Source organism: Felis catus, chromosome A3 (genome assembly GCF_018350175.1).
Source record: "Felis catus isolate Fca126 chromosome A3, F.catus_Fca126_mat1.0, whole genome shotgun sequence".
NCBI lineage: Eukaryota > Metazoa > Chordata > Mammalia > Carnivora > Felidae > Felis > Felis catus.
This window is the reverse complement of record NC_058370.1, coordinates 120120259-120135720: the sequence shown is the minus strand read 5'-3', so window position 1 is coordinate 120135720 and position 15462 is coordinate 120120259. Positions and strand designations below refer to the sequence as shown.

The 15462-nt window shown below is 39.8% G+C and overlaps 1 protein-coding gene across 23 annotated transcripts in view; it reads right to left on the bottom strand.

Moving 5' to 3' along the window:
• Positions 1 to 15462, bottom strand: part of DTNB (dystrobrevin beta) — a 214652-nt gene that overhangs the window by 74078 nt on the left and 125112 nt on the right. For 21 of the 23 annotated variants that reach the window (XM_045054854.1, XM_019827822.2, XM_045054839.1 and 18 more), the window contains exon 9: positions 2937 to 3014. In XM_045054854.1, the coding sequence (XP_044910789.1) occupies positions 2937 to 3014 (78 nt within the window). Of the gene's footprint in view, positions 1 to 151; positions 673 to 2627; positions 2774 to 2936; positions 3015 to 15462 lie in introns of those variants that run through there. The other 2 variants (XM_045054852.1, XM_045054853.1) reach the window with 2 other exon arrangements.

Genomic DNA, 15462 nt, shown 5'->3' with positions numbered 1-15462 from the left:
CTCCAGGCTCTGAGCTGTCAGCACAGAGCCCGACGCAAGGCTCAAACTCACTATCTGTGAGATCACGACCTGAGCCAAAGTCGGACGCTCAACTGACTGAGCCACCTAGGCGTCCCTCTTCTGGTTTTTTTTAAAGAAAGCAAATTTCCAGGAACTATTTAGTCTAAAGCAAAGATGAAATTTCTTTCCAATTATAGAAATTTCAATATAGGAATACTAGAAGAATATTATATAGAGCAAATCCCTACAGTGGACCCTCTCAGGAACATAATTCACAGCATCTCATGTGACAGCCAGCATCTTTGCCATTGATAAGTTTTTCTTCTTTAAAAAGTCACTCTTACATTTGTGAGCATCTTCTATTTGGACTCACATAGTATTTTTGACCCTTGGAGCTATCACTACTTTCATATGCACTGCCTCCTGAAAAGGCAGAAACTGTAGCTCTTACAGAAACTGTAGCTCTTACATTTTTCCTGCATTTTTATTACTGTGCATGTTCTTGTCTGATTCAGTGATTTATGTCGTATGCTGAGTCCTAAAGGAAACTTCTTAATTCTGGAGAGTAGCTTTATTCTCCTTGAGGATTCTCTGCCCCAGCAGAGAAAGGTTCTGTATGACTGGGATGATGTGCTGGGTTCCTAGCTTTCACCAGACTCTGGAGACACACGTCTAATGACATTTGGAGGAAAAAAGAAAAACTGATGAATCCTTAAGGAAGTAAATAGAATACTAGTTGGAAATTTACATTGGTTTGGTAACTTGGGCCACAAAAAGCCAAACCTACGGATTATGCAATTGATGCCCACGTGTTACATCATAATCTCATCCTGAATATAAATGAAATCTAAAATTCTAAGGACTAAATTGTTAGGATGGGAGCATCTTGTTCCCATATGGCAACTACTCTTCTTCATAAATTATAGTGCTCAGTCTTCCTTTCTGGCCTGCTAAGGGCTCTGGCTGCCTTTGTTCTGCTGGTCAATGCCTACAAAGTCTGTGATAACCACCTCTAGGAAGGACCAAGTCTACTAGACTTTGCTAAAAAGAGTGTCATCTATAAGTTATTGTTTCTTCACCACCTCTTCTCTCATCAGTTTAGTTCTTAATTTTTTTTAATGTTTGTTTATTTTTTGAGACAGACAGAGACAGAGCACTAGTGGGGGAGGGGCAGAGAGAGAGGGAGACAGAGTCCCAAGCAACTCCAGGCTCTGAGCTGTCAGCACAGAGCCCAATGTGGGGCTTGAACTCAAGAACTGTGAGATCATGACCTGAGCTGAAGTCAGATGCTTAACTGACTGAGCCACCCAGGCACCCCTCATCAGTTTACTTCTTAAATAGTGAAAACAATTATCTTAAATTTTCGCATAACCCCACAAGGTAGACACTATCATTGTCCCCATTTTATATATTTAAAAAAAGAAGATAAAAATCTTGTTCAAGGTCAGGTGAGAGCCAGGACTTAAAGGCAGCCAGTCAGGCTCAAGTCTATGCTGTAGTCAAGAATACCACTTAAATCTGCTCAAAAGAAGCGGTAAGGGGGGCGCCTGGGTGGCTCAGGTCACGATCTCGCAGTTTGTGAGTTCGAGCCCCGTGTCAGACTCTGTGCTGATAGCTGGGAGCCTGGAGCCTGCTTCAGATTCTGTGTCTCCTAATCTCTCTGCCCCTCCCCTGCTCATGCTCTGTCTCTGTTTCTCTCAAAAATAAACATGAAAAAAAAAAAAAAAAAAAGAAGCGGTAGTGTCTCAACAAGGCTGTAGGCAAGGACTCTTACCTGGTCGTCTTGAGTTTCCTAGTGGACAACACATTATCAGGTCACTCTGATTTAATCCCAAAACCCTCTATTCCAGTTTACTCCATAGCTTCCTTCTAAGACTCTTTCCCAAACTTGCTTGATGATAAGAATCACCTGGAATACTTAGTTAGAGGTGTAACTTCTCAAGATCTCAGGATCCACTGGGTCTGATGTGGTCCCAGAAAATTGTATTTTTAATAACTGACCCACGTGATTCTTTTGAATCTTCTCAGCAGTCAAATTTGGGAAAGAGTGCTCCAGGAGTTTTAGCCAATGAAAACAAACACAGTTGATCGTAAGTATCATATATTATATGTTAAGTCACAGTATTATTAAGCAGATGACATTTCTATAGCTGAATTAATCCAAAGCAATCAGTACATATGGCACAAAGTTTTTCTTCAGGAAGAACTTGGGGAGTTGGTTGGAATGCCTTTGTTTTTTTGTTCTTTTTTGGGTGATGACTGTTAGAAAGGATTCTTTAATGGCTGTGCCCTTGAGGGAGTTTCTGCAATACTCTCATTATGGAACAGCTTAAATCAAACAGAAAGTAAGCCATTTTATAGAGTTCTTTTAAGTCCTGCCTGAGAGAATTTTGGAGAAGAGTAAATTAAATAAAGAAGAGAAAGGACTACACAGTTCTAGCTCCTTGTAGGACCCTAAAGGAGACTCTCTGTAAAACTAAGAGAAAGACCCAAGCTTTTCAACTTAAATGTTTATGAATCATATACACATTGATTTAGGAGAATTATCAGGGATTAATTCAGTTCACACAGTCTAATCAAGAAGCAGAAGTGATCTTCAACATTTAAAGAATGCAAATGCAAAATTGTTGAAATTCATGATCATCAAAATATTATTTAATGTTAAAGAAGAGGCTTTCCAAAGTGCCAAATCTGCTTTGACACTATGTTCACTGCTTGTCACAAATGAAGAGTTTCCACCTCAGGCACCACTCACAAGCAGACTCCTTTGGTGCTACATTTACGAGTTAGTGGGGAAAAAAAGAAGAAAAAAAAAAATCACAAAATAATTTTAAAAGACAGTTAAAGGAGGAGAATTCTGCCCTGTGGAATCTCTGCTTCCCCGGCCAGGCCCGTACCCAACTCTGAGCAGTGACTGAGGCGTAGACCCTACATACCTCTTGGTGGGGGTGGGCACCCCAGAGGACAGGTGGCTCACCATGGTGTCGTTCATGTTGGCCAGAGGACGAGGAGGACTGAAAGGAAAGACATTTACATTATATTAATAATTACCAATAGGACCGGGGAAACAAATGAAAGAGTGATAGGGGCAAAGGAACCAACTATCATTGCTTCTGATAAGCACAGTAGGATTCACAGGGAGGAAGGGTGGAGATGGATAGGTGCAGCCCAAGCAAACTCAACAAGAAGGGTTCTTTCACTCAAAGCCAAAGGACCACAGAGCTGCACTGCACCAAGAGGAGCGACTGGTCACATACACACCATGACAGGGATGTAATTTCGCCGGATTCTGTTCCGTAGTTTTAGTGCACAAGAGACTGAGTTCTGCTACTTAATTAGTATCTTTGTATCTTAGGTGTTTCCAGGGTTACGAGGTGTTTGACGTTTGTGGTATATTATGAGGGTCACAATGGCAACTTGCATGTTGTTCCTGATTTGGTTAGAGTTCACTGTCTTCCCTTAGATTTGGGTGGACAGACATGATGATGAGGGCAGTGGAAAGGATTAGGTTTCCTGGGCATACCTGAATCAGGTGACAGCACAGTGCAAGCCTCAGGAGGGGAGTGAGACAAAGCAGGAACAGAAAGAAGGACAATGTGTCAAAAATGGGCCCGTGATGGAAGAAGAGATGGGCAGGAAGGCAGCACAGCAGAGTCAAGAAACTGGCAGGTGGGCACAGGGGGAGGGCAGAAAAGAATGATGGAAAAAGCCCATCAAAACAGACCAACATAAACACAGGATCAAGTTGGGAGGTGATGGGGAGACTCTGATGCCAAAAGATGCTATAGCCATAGCACACGTTTGTCATCGGCAAGAAAGGGAAGATCACAGATGAACAAGATGGATTTAGTTTGCATACTTTTTACCAAAACAGGCTGTTAAGTACTAAATTCTTTTATTAATGCTTTACTAGAATCTTAACAATCAATCCATATTTTATACTTATCCTCTAATCAGAATGCTTTTTTTTTTTTTTAAGTAGGCTCCATGCAGACTGTGGATCCCAATGTGGGGCTTGAACTCACAATCCTGAGATCAAGACCTGAACTGAGATCAAGAGTTGGACACTTAACCAACTGAGCCACCTGGGTACCCCTAGAATGCCTTTTTTTTAATAACATAATCTAAATTTAAATTTTAAGGTAAGTACATTTGATAACTCGTCTGTAGCACTGGTTTTCTGGACTCAAGATCTAGTGCTCCTTTTTGAGAAAGTCTTAAAAGAATGAATCCAAACTTACCAAAAGGAATCTATGATTTTGCTCTTTTTCCTCCCCACCAAGCTCAGCTACAAAGGGTTACTGTCTTGCATTGGAGCCACATGACTATTGCTAAATATTACTCCTGGGAAATCTCTCACTTGCTTTCCTAAGTTGAAAGAAGTACTTTTCAGAGAAATTTGTCCATCAAAGCCAAAAGTGAAGCAAAGAAGTCCTTCTTTCATATTTAGGTGCTTGGGAACTAGCTCCTGGTTTCTCCTTATATTTAAGTGCTGAGTTAATTATGTAAAGTGATTTTGTAGAGGTTATACTTAGCAAGTCTTGGTGAATATTAAGGGACCAGAGCCTTTACTGTTTTGCAGGTTTTACAATACACTCAAAAATGCAAGGGAAAAATTTCAGGTTAAGCCAAGGACTACCTACCTACCTATCTCTGTATCTATCTATACACTCCTCTTTTTTTTTTTTTTTAACCTATTTTATTTCTGGGTAGGGAAATATTTTGTTTATTTATTTATTCTTGAGAGAGAGTGAGCGAGAGAGAGAGAGAGCAAGAGAAAGCACATGGTGGGGCAGAGAGAGAGAGAGAGAGAGAGAGAGAGGGAGAGAGAGGGAGAGAAGAGAATCCCAAGCAGGCTCTGTGCTCTCAGTGCAGAGCCCGATATGCGGCTTGATCCCACAAACTGAGATTATGACCTGAGCCAAAGTCAAGAGTTGGACACTCAACCGATGAGCCACCCAGGCACCCTGGGAAATATTTTTAATGGTTTTCCATTTAACAGAGAGGATTAATTTATTATTAAAGTAATTAAATTGTTAAAGTAATTTGCAGGGAACAGATTTAGGTCTCTTGACTTTTAAGCCACAGTACTATGTTTATTTATTACACATTCCTCCCTTTATGTGACAAGTTGCAAAGTAAGACATTCAGAACTGAAATATGCTTTTCTAGGCTAGAATTTAATTCCACATTATATATTTCCCCACCTATCTTTCAGGCAGATATCCAATACTGCCTCCCACACTTTCAAGCCTATTAATGCCAAGTAGCTGTGCTGAGTTATAATCAATGAATCAATCAATCAATCATTTTAGGTTAATAATAAAAATGAACAGAGATTAACTTTAGTTCTAATGGACTAAATGTCCAAATGGAACAAGGAGACAATTCCTATGAAAGAAACAAATCCAACATCACAGCTTTTCATCCTTGAGGGCACCAGAAACATTCTGGTCCTGAAAACAGAATGGGCTTTGCTCGTTTAATATATTATTATTAGTGACCCATTTCCCAAATAAGATAAGGACATGTTCATGCTTTCAGAATACAGATACCTAGTATTTTTCAATATTGAAGATACTACTACATTCAATTTCCTTTCTGACATTCTCAGAGGAAAAATGACAAGAGAAAAAATTTAAAAAAAAATTTCTTACACATGGATCCATGTGATAAAATTTCATGATTTGTAGTATTTTGTTTGGTCTGATGCCACAAGACTTGTTAACAATCATCTCTATCTCTTGGCAGATAGCATGCTCAATTATTATCATTCTTTTAATGTTTATTTATTTTGACACAGAGAGAGAATGCAAATGGGAGGGACAGAGGGAGAGGGAGAGAGAGAATCCCAAACTGGGTTTGATCCCACAAACTGTGAGATCATGACCCAAGCCAAAATCAAGAGTCGATGCTCAACAAACAAAGGGCCCCATGCTCAATTATTATCTTTTAGCACATACATCAAAACCTCTTCTCTAAACTCAGAACCAGACAGTAATGACTACATTGTAAGTTGGAAGCTAATCTTAACTCCCCCCAAAAGTTCATACCCTTTGTGAACTTCCAACACATTTCCCCAGAGAAATAGGTACTATGTGTTCATAGTCCAAGATGAAAGAGGAATTTGAAAACATAAAGGGAGTCTTTACTTAGGATCTACCACTAGACCCACAATTCACTGTGAAAACCAACAACTCAGATGTGGTCCTAGGAGATGTGATACACCAAGAATGACTTCTGGCTTAAAAAATTTTTTCATATGTCCAGTAGGACACAGCTGAAAAAATGCTTCCAGGTGTGAAGTAGACATTAACAGTACTAGTTTCAGAAACTTACAAGGCAGAATTGACACAACTCATCAGATCAGCTTTGTTGGTCTTCTTTAACATGCAAAACCGTGTTGAATACCTTGAACATGTCACCAGATGTTTTATATCTACCTTTGATGAAGATCTCAACAAGGCATCCTTAGACACTAATGAGTTCCCTGATACCCAAATGACCGCCAACCATCTCTTCGTACAAATTTGGGAGGTTCCTTCTTTGTTCATAAGACGTGCCAATTTTTTGAGGAGATAGATGGATGATACAGACAGAAGGCAATCTGCTAGGCAGAAGTAGTCGATACAAAAGAAGACATGGAGAGAATTTTTAAAATCTTAATCAAAAAGAAAGAAGCATTCTTCCTGGGTACCTACTCACAAAAGATAAGTAAGGCTATCTTCATCCCAATAACCTAACTACATATTGATGAAGACAGGTATGTAAACAGATCATCATAATGCAAAGTAGTGAAAGCAGCTAAAATTGAGAAGTCAAAGAAGAGCAGTTACTCTTGGAGGAAAGGAGGGGCAATGGGAGTGAGGCTGAAGTAACACTGAGGAGTTTCTCAGATACAGAAAAAAGTTAAGGGTACCCTGGATGGATGAAATGGTATGGGAAAAGGCACAGAAGCCCAAAAGTACATGGCATATGTGGGTTTAACTTATTTGGCTGGACTCAAAGGCACTTGAAGGGGAACAGCTGAAAATGCCTCTGGAAAAGTAGATTAGGGCCAGGATGTGAATGAAGCCTGTTCTACCACAAGCTAAGAAGTTTGGAATTTATACCAATGGCATTGGGGGAAACATGGAAAGCTTTTAAGCCAAAGGATGATGTACCTATAGATGGGCTTTGAAAAGGTGACCCAAAAAGGTTGTGAATAAATCACTAACTTTAATCAAGGGTATGCATAGAAATCATCTGAGAAGCTTTGAAAATAAGATATGCAAGCTCTACCCTCAATTTAATGAACCTGAATCTTGAGGAGAAAGAGGAGTTTTTTTCTTTAAAAAAGTTATTATTTATTTATTTATTTATTTATTTATTTATTTATTTATTTATTTTATGAGAGAGAACACAAGCAATGGAGGGGCAGAGAGAGAGAGAGAGAGAGAGAGAGAGAGAGAGAGAGAGAGAGAGAATCTGAAGCAGACTCCAGGCTCTGAGCTGTCAACACAAAGCCCGACACAGGGCTTAAATCCACGAACCATGAGATCATGACCTGAGCCAAAGTCAGACACTTAACCGACTGAGCCACCCAGGCACCCTAAGGACTTTTTTCCTAATGCATACCCCCTTTAAAAATCATTTATGGACTTTAAAGTTAAGATGGAGGGGTAGCATGGAGACCCTCAGCTTGTCTCATCCCTGAAATGCAGCTAGATCAGCACCAAACCATTTTACACACCTAGGAAATTGATCTGAGGATTAACACAACAATCTGCATAACTTGAGCCAAAGAACTTGGCAGGTACCCAATGCGGAGAGGTGAACTGGGGGAGAGAAAAGCCGTGGAGCATAGGGAGCTGTTTTTGCAGACAGAGGACAGAGAAAGGGGGAGAGTATGGTGTATTGGGAGAGTGCAAGAAAAACACTCCCTCGAAAGTAGCTGGAGAGAAAGAGATAGAGAGAGAGAGAGAGAGTAAAAACACCTGCAGGTGACTGAACAAGAAATCTGTTCCCCAAAACCACGGACAGGAAGAAAGGAGTGTTTTTCAATAGCATCAGGATTCTAAAAACAGTGGAGCACGGAGTCTGAAGTTCCGGAGTTCAGTCCTGGTGGTGCTCTGGTGGGGAACCAGGGCAAATCCCCAGGAGCAGGCAGCGGGCTCTGTCACACGGGTGCCATGCGGGGAGAAGTGGTTCCCCTGCAGGGAGTGCATTTGGTAGAGGTCATATGGCCTCCCACAGGCAAAGGTCCTAGTGGACCCCATAGAGCAGCCACATTTGCTGGTATTGGGACAAAGATGCCAGAGTGTGATGAAACCTCATGCTAGCTGTGTGTTGTGATTTGCCATAATCTCTGAACTTCTGCTGCTGTCAGATTGCAGGAACATTTTCTGGGCAAGCTGGCACCCGGCCATTGCTCAGCAAGATCCTCCCCCAGAGAGTCGGCGGGGGTCCAAGCCACAGGGGTCTCTGAAGTGTGGGGTTTTGAAACACAATCCCATCTGAGATAAAACTCATTCTATGAAGCCAGCATTACCTTGATTCCAAAACCAGACAAAGACCCCACTATAAAGGAGAACTACAGACCAATTTCCTTGATGAACATAGATGCAAAGATTCTCAACAAGATACTAGCAAGAGTTATTAAAAGAATCAAGAGAATTAGAAGAACTATTCACCATGATCAAGTGGGATTTATTCCTGGGATGCAGGGCTGGTTCAATATCCTCAAATCAATCAATGTGATACATCACATCAATGAAAGAAAGGATAATAACCATATGATCCTCTCAACAGATGCAGAGAAAGCATTTGACAAAATACAGCATCCTTTTTCAATTAAAAACCCTCAAGAAAGTAGGAATAGAAGGGTCATACCTCAAGATCATAAAAATCATATACGAAAGACCCATTGCTAATATCATCCTCAATGGGGAAAAACAGAGCTTTCCTCCTAAGGTCAGGAACATGACAAGGATGTCCACTCTCACCACTGTTATTCAACATAGTGTTGGAAGTCCTAGCCTCAGCCATCAGACAACACAAAGAAATAAAAGGCATCAAAATCAGCAAGGAGGAAGCCAAACTTACACTCTTCACAGATGACATGATACTCTATGTGGAAAACCCAAAAGACTCCACCAAAAAACTCCTAGAACTCATCCATGAATTCAGCAAAGTCGCAGGAAATAAAATCAATGCACAGAAATTGGTTGCATTTCTATACACCAATAATGAAGCAGCAGAAAGAGAAATCAAGGAATTGATTCCATTTACAATTGCACCAAAAATCATAACATACCTAGGAATAAACCTAACAAAAGAGGTGAAAAATCTATACACTGAAAACTATAGAAAGCTTATGAAAGAAATTGAAGAAGACACAAAAAAATGGAAAAACATTCCATGCTCATGGATTGGAAAACAAGTATTATTAAAATGTTGTTACTACCCAAAGGAATCTACATATTCACTGCAATCCCTATCAAAATAACACCAGCATTCTTCACAGAGACAGAACAAACAATCCTAACATTTGTATGGAACCAGAAAAGACCCCGAATAGCCAAAGTAACCCTGAAAAAGAAAACCAAAGCTAGAGGCATCACAATTCCAGACTTCAAGCTGTATTACAAAGCTGTAATCATCAAGACAGTATGGTAGTGGCACAAAAACAGACACTTAGATCAATGGAACAGAATAGAGAACCCAGAAATGGATCCACAAACGTATGGCCAACTAATTTTTGACAAAGCAGGAAAAGAATATCCAATGGAAAAAAGACAATCTCTTCAGCAAATGGTGTTCGGAATACTGGACAGCTCCATGCAGAGGAATGAACCTGGACCACTTTCTTACACCACGCACAAAAATAAACTCAAAATGGATGAAAGACCTGGGGCGCCTGGATGGCTCAGTCGGTTGGGAGGCCGACTTCGGCTCAGGTCATGATCTTGCGGTCTGTGAGTTCGAGCCCCACATCGGGCTCCTTGCTGACTGCTTGGAGTCTGGAGCCTGCTTCAAATTCTGTGTCTCCCTCTCTCTCTGCCCCTTCCCCATTCGCACTCTGTCTCTCTCTGTCTTTCAAAAATGAATAAATGTTAAAAAAAATTTTTTTAAATGGATGAAAGACCTAAATGTAAGACAGGAAGCCATCAAAGTCCTAGAGGAGAAAACAGGCAACAACCTCTTTGACCTTGGCTGCAGCAACTTCTTACTTGACATGTCTCCAGAGGCAAGAGAAACAAAAGCAAAAACGAACTACTGGGACCTCATCAAGATAAAATGCACAGTGAAGGAAACAATTAGCAAAACTAAAAGGCAACTGATGGAATGGGAGAGGATATTTGCAAACGACATATCAGATAAAGGGTTAGTATCCAAAATTTATAAAGAACATATCAAAATCAACACCCAAAGAAAAAATAATCCAGTGAAGAAATGGGCAAAAGACAAGAACACTTTTCCAAAGACATCCAGATGGCCAACAGAAACATGAAAAGATGCTCAACATCACTCATCATCAGGGAAATACAAATCAAAACCACAATGAGATACCACCTCACACCTGTCAGAATGGCTAACACGAACAACTCAGGCAACAACAGATGTTGGCGAGGATGTGGAGAAAGAGGAACCCTTTTTGCATTGCTGGTGGGAATGCAAACTGGTGCAGCCACTCTGGAAAACAGTATGGAAGTTTCTCAAAAAATTAAAATTAGAACTACTCTACGACCCAGGAATTGAACTACCATGTATTTATCCAAAGGATACAAAAATGCTGATTTGAAGGGGCACAAACACCCCAATGTTTATAGCAGTGCTATTGACAATAGCCAAAGTATGGAAAGAGCTCAAATGCCCGTCGACTGATAAATGGATAAAGAAGATGTGGTATATATAAACAATGGAATATTATTTGGCGATCAAAAATGAAATCTTGCCATTTGCAACAACATGGATGGAACTAGAGTGTATTATGCTAAGCGAAATAAATCAGAGAAAGACAAATATCATGACTTCACTCATATGTGGAACTTAGGAAACAAAATAAATGAACATAGGGGAAGGGAAAGAAAAATAAGATAAAGAAAGGGAAACAAACCATAAGAGACCCTTAAATACAGAGAACAAACTGAGGGTGCTGGTGGGGTGCTGGATGGGGGGATGAGCTAAATGGGTGATAGGCATTAAAGACAGCACTTGTTGGGATGAGCACGGCGTGTTATAAGTAAGTGACGAATGACTAAATTCTACTCCTCAAATCATTATTACACCATATATTAAGGACCTTGGATTTAAATAAAATTTAAAAATTAAAAAATAAAGTACAATGTTTATGAAGATTTTCTAAATGTTCATTTATTTGAGAGAGAGAGAGAGAGAGAGAGCGAGCATGTATGCACGCAAGCTAGGGGAGGGGCAGAGAGAGGAGAATCTTAAGCAGGCTCCCCACTGTCAGCACTAAGCCTCACCAACACAGACAGGTTGAGATCAGGACCTGAGCCGACATAAGAGTAGGATGCTCAACCGATTGAGCAATCCAGGCGCCCCTATGAAGACTTTCTAAATACTTACCACATAAGAGGTAAAAAAGGGCATGATAACTACGGTAATACTAACAATTATTGAATGTTTGATGTATACCTATCAGACACTGTGTGTAGAGCTGTAAATATATCATTTTATCTTCACAGTAACCCTGTAAATAGAATTATATATACACACAGCATGTTCTCAGCTAAATAATAAAAGTAAACAAAGTAACTGAAGGAAATATGTCAAAATGTTAAGAGAAGTCGAATTATGGCTAGTTTTTTCCTTCTATTTATACTTTCCTGTACTTCCCCAAATTCTCCGGTTTAATTTTTCCTGATTTCCAGAGAAAAGGATGCTCAATGTTAAAAAAATTATAAAGCAGAAAAAAAAGGCAAAAAAAAAAGAAGCTATAACATCGAGTCAAATTGTCTAAAGTGAGCCTATACTATTTTTTGTTATCATAAAGAAAGTAAATTGAAGGAAGATGTTTAACTGAGGGACTGTGAGTAGACAAAAGACCTTTAAATGATTTGAGTAGATGCAAAATTGTACATCCCCTCAGCACCCTCACCACCACAATCCCCCAAAAGAAAGTTAATAAAACATACTAGATCAGGGCACATTATCTCCTCTACCAGACTGTGAGAAATTTGTGTGATTTTTTTTTTTTAATCACTGTATTTCAAGTACCTGGCAGAGTATGAGACATGGAGCAGGCTTCTGGGAAATATTTGTTGGTCACAAGTTAGCACCATGATGCAGAATACAGAGGAGTGCAGTGTATAAGAAGTAATCTTTCTGTTAAATTCAGGTTTGGTGAAACTATTCTTGGAGAATGAAATAATGACACTATTAGCTGTTATATTGGGTAAGTATATAGGTATTGCTTGCAGCCACAGCAAGTTTTCATCTGTGACTGTGTCATGGAATCAGCAGAATGGGGTGTCTTAAATAACAACAACAGCAACACTTGTTGAGTGCCTAATATGTGTCACACTCAGTTCAAACATTTCCCAAGGGTTCACTCACTTAAACCTTACAGCCTTCGATGAGACAGATACTATTACTAACGCTATTTTACAGATGGAGACACTAAGGCACACTGAGGTCACAGCCAAATCCTGGCAGAAGGAGGATCTGAACCAAGGAGGTACTGCTCCTGTGTCTGTTCTTAACCATGGTGTAGTGTCTCTGCTACCTTTGATTACTGCACTTTCAGAAAAGCTTACTTAAGACTGTTTAGTCTATAAATTATAAACAAAAGCAAGGTGTTAGATCAAAGTTCTTAAAAGGTTGTTTCTATAGGAAGGTAAAACAATATACACCTGGAGTAGTTTTGGGGTGCTCTACTCTTTCCCCTATCACATCCCTAAAGCTCTGTATCATGAATGTCTATCTGAACTCAAACCATCTGGCTGCAGAGCTCTCATCTTTCACCACCTCTAGGCTGCCCCAAGGAAAACTGGGTAAGTTAGATCCTTCAAAACGGATCCTAATTTATTAAGATGAATTTAAAATCTAATCTTAATTTCAAAGGTGTTATGGATTCCTCATCTCAGTCTAACAAAATACATAGGTTTAATGAGCAAATTATCTATTCTATCAGCCAGACGACTGATTAAAAAAGAGAGAGAGATTTTAAGACTGGGCTCAGGACCAACACTGCGTGTAATTACTTGTTTTGGTTTTCTAAGTTGACCTAGATCCAGAGGTAAATACTTTTTGGGTAGAACTCTCTAACCAAGGATGTGAAAGTATAATGTTGTTGTTTAAGCAAAACTGCTACTTAAAAATTATGTGTGTGGGGCGCCTGGGTGGCGCAGTCGGTTAAGCGTCCGACTTCAGCCAGGTCACGATCTCGCGGTCCGTGAGTTCGAGCCCTGCGTCAGGCTCTGGGCTGATGGCTCGGAGCCTGGAGCCTGTTTCCGATTCTGTGTCTCCCTCTCTCTCTGCCCCTCCCCCGTTCATGCTCTGTCTCTCTCTGTCCCCAAAATAAATAAACATTGAAAAAAAAATTAAAAAAAAAATTATGTGTGAATGAAGAGACACAAGAACAAAGCCAACTGAAGCCTGAGAGAACACTGAGGTCCTGGGCACCTGTAAGTGCTGTCACTTCTGTAAGTCCTTTGACAGAACCTATTCTGTAGGAAGTCATCCAGACAGTGAGATACTTTTAACCCTACCCTAGACTTTTAAAAGTATTTGCTCATTATCTTGCTCTTCTTCCCAGAATATTCTCCTGCTTGTAGAGGCTAAGACCGTGATCCTGCAATTCTCTTTTACCTTGACAGCTACCTGCCAATCACATGCTTGGGGACTTCTTAACCAGATTTTTTGGTTTCTGTTTATTACTGTTAGTGTGAAAGGGAAAAAGATTTTATTATGCTGTATGCTTTCATTTACTTGATGATCGCCCACAACGATGCTTCACAGATGAAGTGCTTAACGATTTTAGTTAACTCTTTTTGTAGCCAGCTATTTGCCTTCAATCCTAGACCCCTGTGTTGCTTCTGAACCGCTCTTCCCTACTCACTTTGATCATACTATTCTCATCCTCAAGATTATGCAGCAGATTCCACCATACTTTAAGACAGATTCAAAACCTACCTTGAAGACTACTTCATGCTTTAATCTATCAAACTATTTAGGCCTTTCATATCTTTCAGGCAAATTATTCTCAGCCCCTGCTTTCAAGTCTTCCCCTTGATACCTACCTGGAATGTCCTTCTTCATAGACTCGGCAAGGTTACACTTTCTCACTTCTCCTACCAGAGAAATTGCTCCTGAAGTTATAGTATCACCACAAAGCCCTTCTGATCACTACAAACTCCATATAAATAAACAAGGACTTCATCAATAGAGAAACACACCAAAATCAATGGCTCATTCATGCCTAGCACTGTTCACTTTGAGAAAAAAACAAAAAACAAAATGAAGTTGAAGGTTGTCTCTGATGACAAGTTTATAAACCAGTCAGTCCTCATAATCATCAGTCGTCGCAACAACAGGCATTTAGTTTTCAGCTTAATGTACTGTAATTCTTAAGTCAAATCTGATTTGACAATTATCGTGTACAACCAAAAATGTGTAAAATCATTTATAACAAAGACAACAACTTAATTATTTCCAACAATTAACTGAAGACCAGCACCACAAAATAGAATGAAAAATCTTATGAAGTTAGAAGATTTGCTAAATAGTTTACATTTATTTCTTCACTTTTAGAACACTGGAGAAGGTTGGGGAGGGAAGGGTCAATGAACTAACACTTGTTGAGTCCAAGCATTGCATTAGCATTGAGCTAGGTCCTCAGATACATTATCTGAATTCTTGCTACTGCTCATCATGGTATTTCTATTTTACTAATAAGGAAATAAAGGTCAAAGAAGAGAATTAACATGTTCCGGGTCACGTTAGTAAGTGGCAGAACCAGAATTGGAACCCACTTTTTTTCTGGTTCTGAACTCACTGAATAATTCAAATCTACAGACTCACCATCCTATAGCAGGCACTCCTATATTACCCAAATGAAAATTTCAGATCAGAGCTCTCAGGGAAGAACAGGACCATTGACTTCAAATCTAACATGAAATAACTTAGGAAAAAAAGGGGAATTTCCTGAGTATCATCACCAAATGATAACCAATGATAACACAAATTCATAAGTCAACTTCATGAAGGGTGAGGGTACAGCTGGCTTCCAGGACACTGGAACGTCATTAGGACATTGACTCTTTGCTGAGATCTCATTTTGGGTCAGAGTCTATACAGATCTCATGGCTTTTTATGCTTAACAAGAAATAGTTTCTGCCTAATACTGTAGCTTCACCACTGGAGAATAAAACCTCTTCCCCTAATTCCAATTTGAAATTCCCAGAAAACACCTCAAGTCATCTGCCCACTCTGATAGACAGAGGGCCCAATACTTTG